This window comes from Coffea eugenioides, chromosome 2 (assembly GCF_003713205.1).
Source record: "Coffea eugenioides isolate CCC68of chromosome 2, Ceug_1.0, whole genome shotgun sequence".
NCBI classification, from domain to species: domain Eukaryota; kingdom Viridiplantae; phylum Streptophyta; class Magnoliopsida; order Gentianales; family Rubiaceae; genus Coffea; species Coffea eugenioides.
In genome coordinates, this window is record NC_040036.1 from 57,340,468 (window position 1) to 57,357,721 (window position 17,254).

The window sequence follows — 17,254 nt, forward strand, 5'->3', positions numbered from 1 at the left end:
ACTCCCTATTTTGATTGGTGAGTGTCAAGTGCATAACTTGTTGCAATTATGTGAATTGCTTCTTATGGACCGAATGGTTTATGACTGTTGAGTTAAGTGTGTACTTTATCGCACTCGTTCTTTTTTAACTGATTGAACGACTGAACTGAATTGCTTGTAACTGAATTGTAACTGAACTGCTTGCATGTCATTGGAGTGAATCTCCTCGACTTATAACTGAACTGCTTGTATGTCGTTGGAGTGAATCTTCTCGACTTATAACTAAACTGTAGGGACGCCCAAATCTCAATTGGCCGATCTTGTGACTCGAACCAACAAGGGCTTGGTCGAGAAGTTTGGTGAACCATGAGATAACTGTAAGCTTGATCTATTGAGAGATCTAGCTTGGCCTACTCGCGTAGTAGTGCCTTTTATTGATGTTCGGGCCCGGTGCGATGTATGGTGGACGGAATTGATGTGTAAGTGGAGTTCTACGGACTTAAATGCCGACCCGGTTGACTGAGTGTCATCGCGGGGAAGTAATTGATCGAGGCTTGGCAAAGCTAGTGGAACTTAGCTCCTGAGAGCTCCTGTATCCTCATTGAATGTGTTTATTTGAAATTGTAAATTGCTTGAATGTAACCCTTTAATTCTGGCTTAATTGTCATTACTACTTGAACTATGTGTTTTGCATGTTTTGTTGGCCTCACGAGCATCTGCTCACCCCATTAGATTTGTTTTCTTTAACAGGAGATGAACTGGAAGGGATTATGGAAAAGCCTACATGATGGCTCTTTTGACTAGAATTTTGGAATGTATTTGTCTAGACATCTTTTTGGGAAGTTGTATGTTTTGGAAAGTGGATGTATTTTGAACTTGTGATGTAAGATTGAATATTTATGTATGGGAATGACTCCGTACCTTTATTCTGACTTTCAGCGTTAGTATTGTACTTTAAGTTTGAACTGGAATTATACTGAGTCCTGGTGAGAGCTGGGCAGACATCCCGCGGATACCCTTTGGTTCGCCTTAGGGAGAAGTGGGGGCGTCACAGTTAGTATCAGAGCACTAGGTTAGAGATCTATTTGGGAGATGTACGAGAGACTTTACTTCTAAAAATAGGAATGAGATAACCTAGTATACCCTAAGTTATATTTGAACGAGTTAGTGACTCTAAGTTTTTAACCCGAAAATTGTGATTGTTTTGCAGAGATGGAGAATGGTAATGGAGGACCTGTTACTAATGGTAGTGGCCATGCTAATGGCCACGTGCAGCCCCTTAGATCTATTTACTATAGAGCATAGGGTGGAGGAGCTCGTGTGCATTACTCGCCCTTTACTAGGTTTCCCAAGTGTATCTGTAGGGCGACATACGCTTATCCGAATGACCTTGTATTTTCCCTTGATGATGAGCGTCGCCAGTTGGTGAATACCAACAGAGCTCTACTTCAGGAGGTAGAGGAGCTGAGCATTATGATGAATGCTCAGAGTGGTAGGATTGCTGTGTTAGAGGGGACCGTAGTGGATGAGGTGGCTAAAGCTGAGGCCGCTCGTGATGAGCTTCAGAGAGCTAGGGCTCGACTTACTAGGATAGGCGAGGAGGTTCGGGATCGGGCCACTGGGATCCTAGCAGATACTACCATGCTGATTGACGAGATGATGGACGTTGTTCAGAGTCCGGCTCAGGAGGAGGATCCGGAGGAGGACCCTGAGGAGGAGATTCCACCTGATAGCCCTACTGTGGACTAGACCTTGAGTGATAGGCTTTTGACTTTTGTGGTTAGAAATAGCTGGGGTGATGCTAGTGCTAAGGCCATTGTATTTTGCTTGAAGGCCATTGTATTTTGCTTGACTGTGTAGCCTACTTTTGAGGCACTTGGCTTTACTTTAGTCGTACATGACTAAAAGTACTTTTGTGGCACCTGTGTGCTATATTTTTGTAATCCCCCATGACTTGCTAATTGTATGGACTTTAAAGTGTAAATATATGTAAATTATTGTTATTTTTGATGTTTTCATGATTGGTTCTAATTTTAAATATTTCCTCGTGTAATTACTTTTATTTCTTGTACTAGGCATACCTAGAATTATGGACGGACGAGGGAGTGGTCGAGGTCATGGGCGAGGGACTAGGTAAACCCAACCTCAAGGTGATGATCAGGGATCGGCAACTGGGCCGACCCAGGGACAAGAGAATCTAGAGGGTAACCAAGTGGCTACTGCCATTAATAGGATGACTGATATCCTTGAACGGTTAGCTGAGAGACATGTTCTAGGGCCACTTAAGCAACCCAGGGCCCAGGATAGAGAGGAAGATAGAGCGTTGGAGAGATTTCTGAAATTTAACCCGCCTAAATTCACTGGAGAACCTAACCCCGAGGTAGCGGAGAATTGGTTGGAGAGGATGACCAATATATTCGCCGCCTTAGATTATACCGAAGATAGGTGAGTGAACGTTGCTGCTTTCCAATTTGAGGGGATAGCTCGTGCTTGGTGGGACATGATAAAGGGAAAGTGGGAGAGAGTCCAAACCCCTTGGAATTAGAAAAATTTTATGAGGGAGTTTAATGAAAAGTTTCTTCCGCCTCTGATCCAAGAGAAGCGGGAGGATGAGTTCATCAAGTTGGGACAAGGAACTCTTAGTTTAGCTGAGTACGAAGGGAAGTTCACTAAGCTCTCTAAGTACGCTTCCGAATTGGTGACTAATGAGCGGAAAAGGATAAGACGATTGTACAAGGGTTTAATGTGGAGATTTAGGAGGGCCTGGCTGTAGCCCAAATCTCTACATTTACTGAAGCTTTGGAGAAAGTTCAAAGAGTTGAGAGCGTAATGATGCAAGTTAGGGACTTTCACTCTAAGAAAAGGAATATTTCTAGTTATACTTCTGGTCAGGCTAGTAAGAGTGCCCCGCCTTCCAAGATAGGAAGAGGAATGGGAGGAGTAAGGACCGCAGGAGCTTCACGGGGAGCTTTATACAGAGGAGGTCGTAGTTGTGAGGACCTGGAAATTTTTTTATTCTATCAGATATTACTAGCTTATTTAAATATTTATTCACCCGTTTTCTCTGAATAATTTATTTCATCCATTTTAAATCCATTTACACAAAACAATGTCTCACTTACGTTTTTAAAACGTTTCGTTAGACAAATTTATTTTTCGGAGGCTCGTTCGGTAAGAAATAACGAGTACACATTTTTTGAGGTAAATTCGATCCAAGAGTGCATTAGTCTTGGAGAATTAAGAATGAATAATAATAGACTAAGAAAAGTTAATTGAGGCATTAGTGGTGAATGAGTTCAAAAAAAATAATTTCGCTTTATCGCGCGTGAATCAAAAATTCAAGTATATCGAGCCGGAACGGCTAAATAGAGATTAAGAAACTTATTCTAGACTACTAAGAGAGAATAATTATAATGTTAAAAGAAGTACATTAAAGATATAGTGCACAAGTGAAACGAACCCGAGAGAAAACGGACACGAAACGCGCGCGCGCGAAACTATTGGTAGTTGGCTTTTGAGACAAACTTTGGCCCCAAGTTTCCAAGCTTCCAAGGGAAGCTTTAGTTATCAGCAACCATCTCTCTCTATTCTCATTCTTGCTGGCCAAAAGCTTCCAAGGGAAGAAGGAGAAGAGCCTCTCTTCATTTCATCTCATTTGAGCTTCCATTTTCACTCAAATCTTTCACACAAACTCACAAATACTTGGAGATTCACTTTGTGACAGCCCCACCTCCCCCTAAGGCGAACCAAAGGGTTCGGCGGACCGCCTGTCCAGCTCTCGCCGGGACTACAGATCCAGAACGAGCGTAAACCCTACCAACCGCTCAAAAGAACTTCGAGAAGATAACATTCACTGTCTGAAACCCAACCAAGCACAACAACTTTAGATAACCCTAGAAAAGAACATTTCCAAACCCAATCAACTTAGGAACATGGTTAAACACTTTTATATACACATGGTTGCAAATTTACAATTCAAAAGGGAATTGTTTGGTTAAAATACATTTAAGGTTTTCCAACCATCGAGGAGCTATACAAAAGAATACTAAACTAGCTCAACTCATGCTTCAAAACATCATAATCTTCAAAAGGTGATTTCCTGCAAGGAAAACAAGGATAACGGAACGGGGTGAGCTAGAAGCTCAATGAGATACAAACAGTATAAACAGTAGAATCAGTAGAATTCATGTGAAAGCACTTTGGAGGCACATATTCACATCAAATACGAGAAATGAATGAATGTCACAATGTAAAGGATACAGATGGCTCTCAGGAGCCAAATCTCCGTTGCTATACTTGATCCAGTCTTGTTGACCCTCCGTCAACGTTCAAATAAAGGAACCAGTCCAGTAGATCACCACTTTAATGCCAAAATCCCGAACACCAACATACCCCTTACCGGGCCCGAACGCCAAACAGGAACAGGAATGGTAATACTCGAGTATACCGGAATCAAGAGTCTCAATACCCAAAGATTTCCCCAGGAACAGGCACCCATGGTTTGTCAATTATCTCGACCAAGCCCTCGCTGGCTCGATTTAATTAACTCTCCATGAGGTTGAGCTCAGGTTTAACAGGAAGGTCGTTGGATACTCTTCTAAACTACATCATAACAAGTGCAAGTACATGACAAGTACAAGTAATAGATTCCAGTTTGTTCAGTACAGGCAAGAGAACGAGTGTGATAAAGTACACCCTCGTCTCATACAAGATAAACAGTCAGGAAAGACATTCAACTAGCAATTGGCAAGTACAGGAAACCAGTTTAGCAATAATTCAGGGGAGTGGTACACTCACCTGATCAAACAAGGAAAATTTCAAAAGTTTCCTTCCCAAGTGTGGCTTTACTCGCCGGCACCTCCTAGAACAATCAAGGCAAACACTTAAGACCCGACTCCAGGACCGAGTATGGAATTCGAAAGTGAGACTCGGTTACGAGCCATATGCCTAGTCAAAAGAACCATTAATGCAAAGCAAAGAGGTGACCTCGGAGTGACAAGGTAACAATTAGTCTTAAAGGCATGAACAACCTCAAAGGCCTACCTACAATGACTGACCAATTCCAAATTTGAAGTAGATAATGAAAGCAAGATCCATACCAGGAAAACAGGATTTTCCAGTTTCGTGCGACCCTATATGAAAAATCATATATCAAGTTTTGTAAGTCCAAAATTAGTAAAAGTTATACCGTTGGAAAATACATTCAAAGGGCTATAACTTTCCAGAAAACATCCTTATAAGATTCAGAACGCAAGTCAGTCAAATTCAAGCTTCAAATTGCTGCTTTATCCAGTGAAAGACAGAACAGGTACAATATTTCAGTCAAATTTGAAAAATCACCATAAATGGTATAGACATAAAAAGGGTCCAAAATTTATACAGTTTATAGCCCTATGAATCTAGTTTAAAACGCAATAAACGGAACTCAATTCCAACATTCCTACATCAAGATATAGTAAATTTCCCGAGACTGTGCAGAAGCTCCGCGAAAATTTTGACAGCATTTCCCTTGTCTTTCTTTACTTTCCAACCAAACCTCAACACCCACAAATCACAAGCTATCAAACACCTTTAATTAGAGCCACCATAAGGCTTGAATACGAGTCATAAACCAAATCCACATATCACTAGAGTAAAATCACATGGAACGTATAAGTGAAAAATCAAACTAGGACATATGCGGAAACGAAGTTTGGGTTGGAAAACAAAAGGCAGATTTGCTGTTGCTTAGCGGAATTAACACAACTGAAGCTATCCTTGTCAGATTGAGGTGTAATTTACACTATTTTGAAGCTAAGAGAAAGGGCTACAATGTTGAAGAAGGTCACTCAGTCCAGTTTGCAATGTATCTAAGTCAAATTTACCAAAACAACCCCAGATTTTCCAATTCGATGTTTACTGTGGCAGTCCGGATTCATTCAGTCATATCTCAACATATACAACTCCAATTCAAGTGATTCCAAAGCCATTTGAAATCTAAGATACAAGGTTATAAGTTTTAAGAAGACATCATCAACCAAATCAGTAGTATTCCTGGTCAAACGAACCAATTACAGAAGCGGATTAGCAGGTTCGGACATAAACAGGGCAGCAGGGGTATTTCGGTCTTTTCACAGGCTACGTTTCTCCGATTGAGCTGAAATTTGCAGGCAACTATAAAATACCATCCTCTACAACTTTCATGTTTTAACCCAAGGCTAATTCGGCCTCTAACCTAGTCGAATAGTACCGGGCAGAACAGGCTTCATAGAAACCCTAATCTGGAATTTTTGCTTCAAACCAGAAATTTTCCACTAATCATTACAATTATCATACCAAAGTTTCATTCTAACCCATACTAGACCATCATGCATGGCCAAACAACATTAAACATATAAAAACAGAAAAATTTTGCATAAAATCAAAAATTCATCAAACACCACCAAAAGTCATGAAAACCTCCACAAAATCACCTAACTAACCTTCACAAGTCTTGAATTTATCATTATCAAAGCCAAAGATGGAATTTCTTGACTACTCACCTTGAAATCTCAAGAAAGGAAGCAACTTACACCACTATCTTTCAAACCACTTCACCTATTACTTCACTACCACCTAGCTAAGGGTTTTTATGGAGTGATTTGAAGTTTTATCGGTTAAGTTGTGAGATTGAGCAAGATTGAGTAGAAGAAATTTGATAGCTTTTCTTTCTTTTGTTCTCCAAGAAATTCAGCCAAGAGAGGGAAAAATAAGAGGATTTTTGGCCAATTTTTGGTATTTATTTGGTAAAGGTGGTAAGATGGTCTTATGGTCAAATTCCAAGTCCAATAGCAAAGTGACATTTGTCCCTCTCTTTAATGCTAGGTTATCCTTTTGTCTCTCCACTCTTATCCATACAACAACCTCTAATTATCTCATAACACCCGGTAAATTAAACCCAGTATCCAAAACCTAACCTAACGGCCGAATTTTTTCGAACTTTTCGCACTAGCGGGTCCCACGTCCGGTATACGCCCTTAATTTCTCAAAAACTAATTGATACTAGAAAAATCATTTAAAAACTATATTTACTCATAAAAATTATTTTTAAAATTTTTTCGAATAAAGAAAATGTGGAAAACGTGCAATTAAAAGAAAATAAAACCTAGAAATTCAAAAAATTACGGGTCCTCACACTCTCTCCCCTTAAAAGAATTTCGTCCTCGAAATTCCTTATCATCGCCTTCTCCGGGATGCAAAAATTTTCTACTTCCTTCTCGCAGGTAAATGGAGTATCATACTTAGCTAACTAATCTGTATCCCTTCACTGGCCAGGCTCATTGAATTCTTCCTTCCCAAATTGCAAACAGTGGCAAACGGTGGAATACCAGAATCTTACCTTCCACGTCCTCAAATGGGTCAGAGACTTGATGTTGTTCTAAGGAGTACACCCGAGCTGATACTTTCGGTCCATTCTTTTCCCCCTTCGACTAGTCGGGGTTGGTCGTGATTGGCTGTTGGCTCCTACTCCCTTCTCGCGATCGGCCTGGGCAATTTGCGATTTGATGGTCTGCGCTCCCACAATGCAGGCATTTTCTTGCTTTCTTCCAGCAGACGTTCTCTGTATGATTCGGCTTCCCACAGTACCCGCAGGGACCACGAGAAGCGGAGACTGAGCCTCTCTGTGAGGCACCACTTGATATTCTCGGTACTTGTACTCCCCCGTTTCCCCTTCCAATCTTAGGAAGCGTACCCTTATCCTCTTGCTCTGAGCTACTTCCAGGAAATCCCCTTTTCTTTGCTTGAAAATTTCTAACTTGAAATCTTGCACTTTCCACTCGTTGAGCTTTCTCCACCGCATCACTAAAGGTATTGAGTTGGGCTACAGCCTGGTCCTTCTGAATCTCAACGTTTAATCCTTGGACAAAACGCCTTATCCTCCTTTGCTCAGTCCCGATTAACTCGGGAGCGAACTTGGATAACTTGGTGAACTGGCTCTCATATTCGGCGACGGTTTGAGTTCCCTGGCGGAGCCTAATAAACTCATCTTCTTTCTTTTCCTGGATCAGGGGTGGAAAATACTTCGTGTTGAACTCTCTCATGAAATTCACCCACGTCCTTGGGGTTTTTTCTCTTTCCCATTTCAGTCTTATAATGTTCCACCAAGAACGGGTTGCTCCCTCCAGTTGGAAGACAGCAAATGTGACTTGTCGCTCCTCAGTATAATGTAACGCGGCAAATATATCAATCATCTTCTCTAGCCATCTCTTGGCCACGTTAGGGTCTGGTCCTCCCAGGAATTTCGGTGGCGAGAACTTCTGAAATCGTTCAAGAGCTTTATCCTCACCCTCGGTATGATTACCAGGATTTCCCGGTTGATGAATAGGATTTTGACCTTGATGTTCTACTACGTGAGCCAACAGGGCAGTCATTCGTTGAATGGCTGCGGCCACTTGTACGTTCGGATCAACCCTAGGTTCAGAGTTTGGTTCAGACGTAGTTCCCCTAGTATCCCCTTCAGTCGTGGGTTGCCTAATTCCGCGACCACGACCACGTCCACTACGGGTGCCTTCCATATGGCTTAACCAGTCTAGGGTTGGACCATGAATACGGTATTAAAACCAAAGTATGCAGGTGCAAGTGATAAAAGTAGGCAATATACATATAACACATCTAACACAAACAGATCACACAGTAGCAGTCAAGTAGATACAAGCAAAAGGAAACATCCTTCGTGATACTAACTAAGCCAATGGTACAAGAGCAACCAACTAAAAACTATCCCTCTCTAGGGTTTCGGGCACAATCTACGAGAATGATACAATTTATATCTTAGGCATGGTTAATCATCCGTAATGAAACCCTAACACATCACATGACATTCCATAGAATCGAATTTCTAGTCCGCCCAAGTCATTTCTAACATAGGCTCTCGTCTATTTAGTAGTCGGGCACAAGAATTCCAAAATAAGATAATTCACAACTCGGGCTGGCCAGTCCCAAGAGTAATTCATCTACAATCGAGATTCTTACCAGACCTACAGATCTATTGTCTCCAAGTACCATGATAAAGGTTTAAAACCTATACCATTTCATGATCCAAAGCTTATGCTCAAAAGAGCACTTAAACATTCGTACACATTCACGGAATAGGGACCATAACACCACTTGGCCCAAGCTCACTCCGCGCAGAGACCATGCGAAGCAGCTCTGATACCACCTGTGACAGCCCCACCTCCCCCTAAGACGAACCAAAGGGTTCGGCGGACCGCCTGCCCAGCTCTCGCCGGGACTACGGATCCGGAACGAATGTAAACCCTACCAACCGCTCAAAAGAACTTCGAGAAGATAACATTCACTGTCCGAAATCCAACCAAGCACAACAACTTTAGATAACCCTAGAAAAGAACATTTCCAAACCCAATCAACTTAGGAACATGGTTAAACACTTTTATATACACATGGTTGCAAATTTACAATTCAAAAGGGAATTGTTTGGTTAAAATACATTTAAGGTTTTCCAACCATCGAGGAGCTATACAAAAGAATACTAAACTAGCTCAACTCATGCTTCAAAACATCATAGTCTTCAAAAGGTGATTTCCTGTAAGGAAAACAAGGATAACGGAACGGGGTGAGCTAGAAGCTCAATGAGGTACCAACAGTATAAACAGTAGAATCAGTAGAATTCATGTGAAAGCACTTTGGAGGCACATATTCACATCAAATACGAGAAATGAATGAATGTCACAATGTAAAGGATACAGATGGCTCTCAGGAGCCAAATCCCCGTTGCTATACTTGATCCAGTCTTGTTGACCCTCCGTCAACGTTCAAATAAAGGAACCAGTCCAGAAGATCACCACTTTAACGCCAAAATCCCGTACACCAAACATACCCCTTACCGGACCCGAACGCCAAACAGGAACAGGAATGGTAATACTCGAGTATACCGGAATCAAGAGTCTCAATACCCAAAGATTTTCCCAGGAACAGGCACCCATGGTTTGTCAATTATCTCGACCAAGCCCTCGCTAGCTCGATTTAATTAACTCTCCATGAGGTTGAGCTCAGGTTTAACAGGAAGGTCGTTGGATACTCTTCCAAACGACATCATAACAAGTGCAAGTAACAAGTTCAAGTACATGACAAGTACAAGTAATAGATTCCAGTTTGTTCAATACAGGCAAGAGAACGAGTGTGATAAAGTACACCCTCGTCTCATACAAGATAAACAGTCAGGAAAGACATTAAACTAGCAATTGGCAAGTACAGGAAACCAGTTTAGCAATAATTCAGGGGAGTGGTACACTCACCTGATCAAACAAGGATAATTTCAAAAGTTTCCTTCCCAAGTGTGGTTTTACTCGCTGGCACCTCCTAGAACAATCAAGGCAAACATTTAAGACTCGACTCCAAGACCGAGTATGGAATTCGCAAGTGAGACTCGGTTACGAGCCATATGCCTAGTCAAAAGAACCATTAATGCAAAGCAAAGAGGTGACCTCGGAGTGAAAAGGTAACAATTAGTCTTAAAGGCATGAACAAACTCAAAGGCCTACCTACAATGACTGACCAATTCCAAATTTGAAGTAGATAATGAAAGCAAGATCAATACTAGGAAAACAGGATTTTCCAGTTTCGTGCAACCCTACATGAAAAATCATATATCAAGTTTTGTAAGTCCAAAATTAGTAAAAGTTATGCCGTTGGAAAATACATTCAAAGGGCTATAACTTTCCAGATAACATCCTTATAAGATTCAGAACGCAAGTCAGTCAAATTCAAGCTTCAAATTGCTGCTTTATCCAGTGAAAGACAGAACAGGTACAATATTTCAGTCAACTTTGAAAAATCACCATAAATGGTACAGACATAAAAAGGGTGCAAACTTTATACAGTTTATAGCCCTATGAATCTAGTTTAAAACGCAATAAACGGAACTCAATTCCGACATTTCTACATCAAGATATAGCAAATTTCCCGAGACCATGCAGAAGCTCCGCGAAAATTTTGACAGCATTTCCCTTGTCTTTCTTTACTTTCCGACCAAACCTCAACACCCACAAATCACAAGCTATCAAACACCTTTAATTAGAGCCACCATAAGGCTTGAATACAAGTCATAAACCAAATCCACATATCACTAGAGTAAAATCACATGGAACGTATAAGTGAAAAATCAAACTAGGACATATGCGGAAACGAAGTTTGGGTTGGAAAACAAAAGGCAGATTTGCTGTTACTTAGCGGAATTAACACAACTGAAGCTATCCTTGTCCGATTGAGGTGTAATTTACACTGTTTTGAAGCTAAGAGAAAGGGCTACAATGTTGAAGAAGGCCACTCAGTCCAGTTTGCAATGTATCTAAGTCAAATTTACCAAAATAACCCCAGATTTTCCAATTCGAAGTTTACTGTGGCAGTCCGGATTCATTCAGTCATATCTCAGCATATACAACTCCAATTCAAGTGATTACAAAGCCATTTGAAAGCTAAGATACAAGGTTATAAGTTTTAAGAAGACATCATCAACCAAATCAGTAGTATTCCTGGTCAAACGAACCAATTACAGAAGCGGATTAGCAGGTTCGGACATAAACAGGGCAGCAGGGGTATTTCGGTCTTTTCACAGGATACGTTTCTCCAATTTTGCTGAAATTTTGTAGACAACTATAAAATACCATCCTATACAACTTTCATGTTTTAACCCAAGGCTAATTCGGCCTCTAACCTAGTCGAATAGTACCGGGCAGAACAGGCTTCATAGAAACCCTAATCTGGAATTTTTGCTTCAAACCAGAAATTTTCCACTAATCATTACAATTATCATACCAAAGTTTCATTCTAACCCATACTAGACCATCATGCATGGCCAAACAACATTAAACATATAAAAACAGAAAAATTTTGCATAAAATCAAAAATTCATCAAACACCACCAAAAGTCATGAAAACCTCCACAAAATCACCTAACTAACCTTCACAAGTCTTGAATTTATCATTATCAAAGCCAAAGATGGAATTTCTTGACTACTCACCTTGAAATCTCAAGAAAGGAAGCAACTTACACCACTATCTTTCAAACCACTTCACCTATTACTTCACTACCACCTAGCTAAGGGTTTTTATGGAGTGATTTGAAGTTTTATCGGTTAAGTTGTGAGATTGAGCAAGATTGAGTAGAAGAAATTTGATAGCTTTTCTTTCTTTTGTTCTCCAAGAAATTCAGCCAAGAGAGGGAAAAATAAGAGGATTTTTGGCCAATTTTTTGGTATTTATTTGGTAAAGGTGGTAAGATGGTCTTATGGTCAAATTCCAAGTCCAATAGCAAAGTGACATTTGTCCCTCTCTTTAATGCTAGGTTATCCTTTTGTCTCTCCACTCTTATCCATACAACAACCTCTAATTATCTCATAACACCCGGTAAATTAAACCTAGTATCCAAGACCTAACCTAACGGGCCGAATTTTTCCGAACTTTTCGCACTAGCGGGTCCCACCTCCGGTATACGCTCTTAATTTCTCAAAAACTAATCGATACTAGAAAAATCATTTAAAAACTATATTTACTCATAAAAATTATTTTTAAAATTTTTTCGAATAAAGAAAATGTGGAAAAACGTGCAATTAAAAGAAAATAAAACCTAGAAATTCAGAAAATTACGGGTCCTCACACACTTACTCTTGGTGGAGGACCTCATCTTGCCGGTTTTCTTAGGAGCTTTTGGGACCAAAAATTTCTGATTTTACTCCAAAGTGTAGGAGGTAATCATCCGATCACTTAATCTTAACTTTAGTGGGATTAGTTTTGCTAGGAAGCTTGTAGCTTCATGGTTATTGTTGTGGTTTGAGTTTAAATGTTGGAGTGGGCTCTATGAAATCCGACAATGGATATATTGGACTGATATGGTGATAATGAATGTTGTTTGAGGTAATTATGTGTTAAACAAGGGGATATTAGTTAGAAAAGTGAAAGGAAAATCGAAGGAAATTTTCGTAGGAAGTTGACCGAATTCTGTCCTGCTATTTCTGTGCACTTGGTTCAAATTTTTGGTGATCAAATGATTGTAAAAGTGATGTATATATGTTGTGTGTGGTGTGTATAAATTTTCTACTAAAAATCATTTGGATTGGTTGGATAAAAATTGAATTTTGGCAAGAACAAAATCTGGAAGACGTGTAACAGTGGTCCTCTGGCAGTATTCTTTGATTGAACATATCTCTCTGTCCGGACGTCGGAATTGAGTGCCGTTTGTGGTATTCAAAACTAGATATCCATAGTTTTCTAACGGTGTATCATGCACCTTCTAATTTGAACTGAGTCATCTGTAGTGATTGAGTAAATCTGCTATCCAGTTTCACTGTCAAACCGAGGGAAAGCTAGAAGCTGCAACTTATGGCTTTGTTTTCTCTCACTTTCCAACTGAATTTCAAAATGAGTTGTTCTGATGAATTGTAGCCTTTTTAATCTAGTTTTCAAAACCACCAACCAATCCCAATTCCAACCTATATTGAGTGAGTTATGGTCCAAGCCCCAAACTGCAGCAAATCTGAAAAACCCTCTTTTCATGCTGGCCAACTGGTTTGGTTGCTTGTGAGAGTTTTATTTTGAGATTTTGATGTCAACCAACTAACAATTACTTATGAAATGTTTCTTGGACCTTGGTTTCATAAATGACCCAAAAATTGGACTGATTTCATGATACAGAGTGTTTGAAAAGGAAAGAGAAGCTTGAGTTGGCAGATTTGTTTTGAAAATTTCACAAACTTCAGTCGTTTTGTTAACTACCTTGCCACATGAGTTTTACGTGAAATTTGGTAGAGATATAGTTCATATATGGAAGATTTAGTGTACCAAATTTGGTATATTTTCAATGCCAATTCGATGGCCAAATAATACTTCAAAAATAGCCTTTCAAATCTGGAAAATGATTGAACAGTTTATAAAATTCGGCCAACTTTGAGTTGCTATATCTCAATGCTCAAAACTTCGATTTCAGTTCTGTTTGTTCTGTTTTAAATCTTGGGTGGAATTCTAAATGAGTTACAAATTTCAGAGGCTAGTTCACTTTCTGTGAATTTTGCCGAATTTCCAAAGTTTGCCGAAAACTAGGACTGAAACTATCTTGTAGTACGAATCAGCCACTTTAAGCTGAAATTTGAATGTCTTCCATTTTGAATCTTGGAAAAATGTCTTCTAATAACTTTTATTACTTTGAAACAAGATTCCAACGGTATAAAATTTTCCAATTTTGGACTTAAGGAGTGCAAGATATGATTTTTCAAAGATTGCTCCTTAAAACTGAAACTTTCGAACTTGATGAGAAATGAGTTTTTGGAAACTTTTCTTTACCCTTTGATAATGATTGATCGTTTTAAATTCGATCTCGTGAAGAAAATCAGTTTTTCTTGTGTTAATAAATCCTCATTTTTGAACCTTTGTCTTGCGTGGTTAAGGTTCGTGTTTGAGGTATCAACTAGCCAAATTAAGTGTGCCTTCTTTCTTAATTAATACGTGATTGTGAGTGAGAAATATTTGTTAATTATCCAGGCACTCAAGGAGATTTCAAAGGGAATCTCGGTGGGGACACTTAAAGCTTTGTTTGCTCACTTATTTTGAATCGGTGAGTGTCAGGTGCATGACTTGTTGTGTTTACTTGATTTATCTGCTTATATACGTGAATATCACTTGGTGAGACGAGTGTGTACTTTATCGCACTCGCTCTCCTTTACTCGAACTTTACTTACATTAAACTTGATTTTCAAAGTCGATTGGAGTGAATCTCGTCAGCAAAATATACTTGTTTACGTGTGCATGTCGTGTTGCCATGCGTGTCGTGTTATCGAGTGGAGTGAACCTCCTCGACTTATGGGGACGCCCAATTCTATTAGCCAATCTTGCAACTTGAGCCGGCATGAGCTTGGTCGAGAAGCTTGATAAACCAAGAGAATAACAAAATAAAACTTGATCTTTTGAGATCTTGTTCGGTATACTCGTCGAATATCACCTTTTTTCGTGCGTGTTTGGTTACGGATCCGAGAGGGGTGGAATGTTGGCTGGAGGTAGTAAGTGGAGCTTCTATGGACTTCAAAACCTACCCGGTTGACGGAGTGTCAACTCGTGGAGGTAGTGGATCGAGCATTGGCAAAGCATGTGTAAATTAGCTCCTGAGAGCTCTTGTATCCTACTCAAGTGTGTTTAAATTGTTAATCGTGAATTACCTGATTTTATCGCTTTATTTATGGCATAAATGTTATTGATACTTGAACTACGTGCTTGCATGACTTTCTTGGCTTTACTGAGTATTGGCTCATTCCATTAGTTTGTTTTCCTTAACAGGAACTGGAATGGAAAAAGTTAAGGAAATGCCGACTTGAGGCACTTTTGTATTAGTGTTTTGATTGTAATCGACTAGACATTTTTGGATATTATATATTTTGGAAAAAGTGATTGTAAATTTGAAATTGTGATATAAGATTGAATATTTATGTATGGAAATGACTTCATACCTTTATTCCGACTTTCATTGTTAGTGTTAGACTTTAAGTTTGAATTGGAATTGTCTCGAGTCCTGGCGAGAGTTGGACAGGCGTCCCGCGGATACCCTTGGCTTCGCCCTTGGGAGAAGTGGGGGTGTCACAGTAGTGGGCCGATTCAAGCGAGAAGTGTGCCTTCTAGTGGTCCAGCTATAACCCCTCAAGTCAATTGTGGTTAATGTGGCAAACCAAATCACTCAGAGAATGATTGTTGGAGAAAGTCGGGAAAGTGTTTATTCTGTGATAGTGCCGAGCACCAGCTCGCGAATTGTCCAAATAAGTTGAAGGTAGGAGGTAGCATTCAAAGGCAAGAAAAGTCAACTTCTAAGCAGACTAGTGCTGGAGGGAGTCGACCAAAGGTACTTGCCAGGGTTTATGCATTGGACTACCAACAGATCCCCGATGCTACTAAGGTGGTTGAAGGTACGATCCCTATTTTTCACCGTTTAGTTAAGATTCTAATTGATCCGGGTGCAACACATTCTTTTGTAAACCCTAACTTCATGAGTGGAATAGATTTGAAACCAATTAAGTTACCTTATGATTTGGAGGTTAAAACGCCTATTGGGGATCAAAGTTTACTAGCTAATTTGGTGTATAAAGATTATGAGATCTGCGTTGGTGAACGGAAATTACTGACCGATCTGATGGGTTTAGCGATTAAGGGGTATGATGTGATCCTAGAAATGGACTGGTTAGCCCGTTACAACGTTCAGTTGAACTATAAGACAAAAACGGTAGAGTTGTGCATTCCAAGTGAGGCAACCCTGAAATTGGATGTAAGGGGTAGATTAGCCTCATCTGCACTTATTACAGGAATTCCAGCTAGGAAGATGTTAAGTAAGGGAGCTTAGGGATATTTGACTTTTCTTATAAATACTCCTAGTGATAAAGTGAGATTAGAAAATATGCCTGTAGTGAAGGAGTATCTGGATGTCTTTCCTGAAGAGTTAGAGTCTTTACCTCCGGAAAGGAAAATAACTTTTAAGATTGATATGACTCCGGGAGTAGCACCTATCGCTAAAACGCCGTATAGGATGGCTCCAACTAAATTGAAAGAGTTGAAATTGCAGTTATAGGATTTACTAGAGCGGGGTTTTATAAAGGAGAGTGATTCACCGTGGGAAGCCTCGGTCTTGTTTGTTAAAAAGAAGGATGAGAGTTTAAAGCTGCGTATAGATTACCGAGGGTTGAACGATGTTACCATTAAGAATAAGTACCCTTTGCCCCACATTGATGAATTGTTTGACCAATTACAAGGGGCGGTAGTATTCTCGAAGTTAGATATAAGACAGGGTTACTATCAGTTAAGGATTTTGGAGAAGGATATATCCAAAACTGCTTTTAACTTGAGGTATGGACATTTCGAGTTCGCAGTAATGCCGTTTGGATTGACCAATGCACCTGCGGCTTTTATGGATTTAATGCATCGAATCTTTAAACCTTATCTGGATCAGTTTGTTGTGGTGTTCATCGATGATATACTGGTGTACTCTAAGATCTTGGAGGATCATGAGAAACATTTGAGAATTATTTTACAAACTTTGAGAGAACATTAGTTATATGCCAAGTTTAGCAAGTGTGAGATTTGGTTGAAGGTGTAGACACCAAATTTTTAAGGTATTTTTGTTTACTATTATTTTTAGTTTTGATTAATTTCATTTACTTTTAGTCTTTTATTTTAAGTCATTTTATCATTTAATTAAACTTTAATCATTGAATCATTTAATTTTTATTTTTGTATGTTTCGATTCTTTTTATTTTACTTGATTTTTTGT

General features: G+C 39.6%; 1 protein-coding gene across 1 annotated transcript in view; it reads left to right on the plus strand.

Moving 5' to 3' along the window:
* Window positions 1-2,212: 2,212 nt before the first annotated feature.
* The window catches only part of LOC113759942 (myosin-9-like), a 52,365-nt gene continuing 37,323 nt past the window's right edge, over window positions 2,213-17,254 (plus strand). Inside the window, exon 1 of the mRNA XM_027302521.1 lies at window positions 2,213-2,424. Coding sequence (XP_027158322.1) covers window positions 2,213-2,424 — 212 coding nt within the window. The remainder of the gene's footprint in view (window positions 2,425-17,254) is intronic.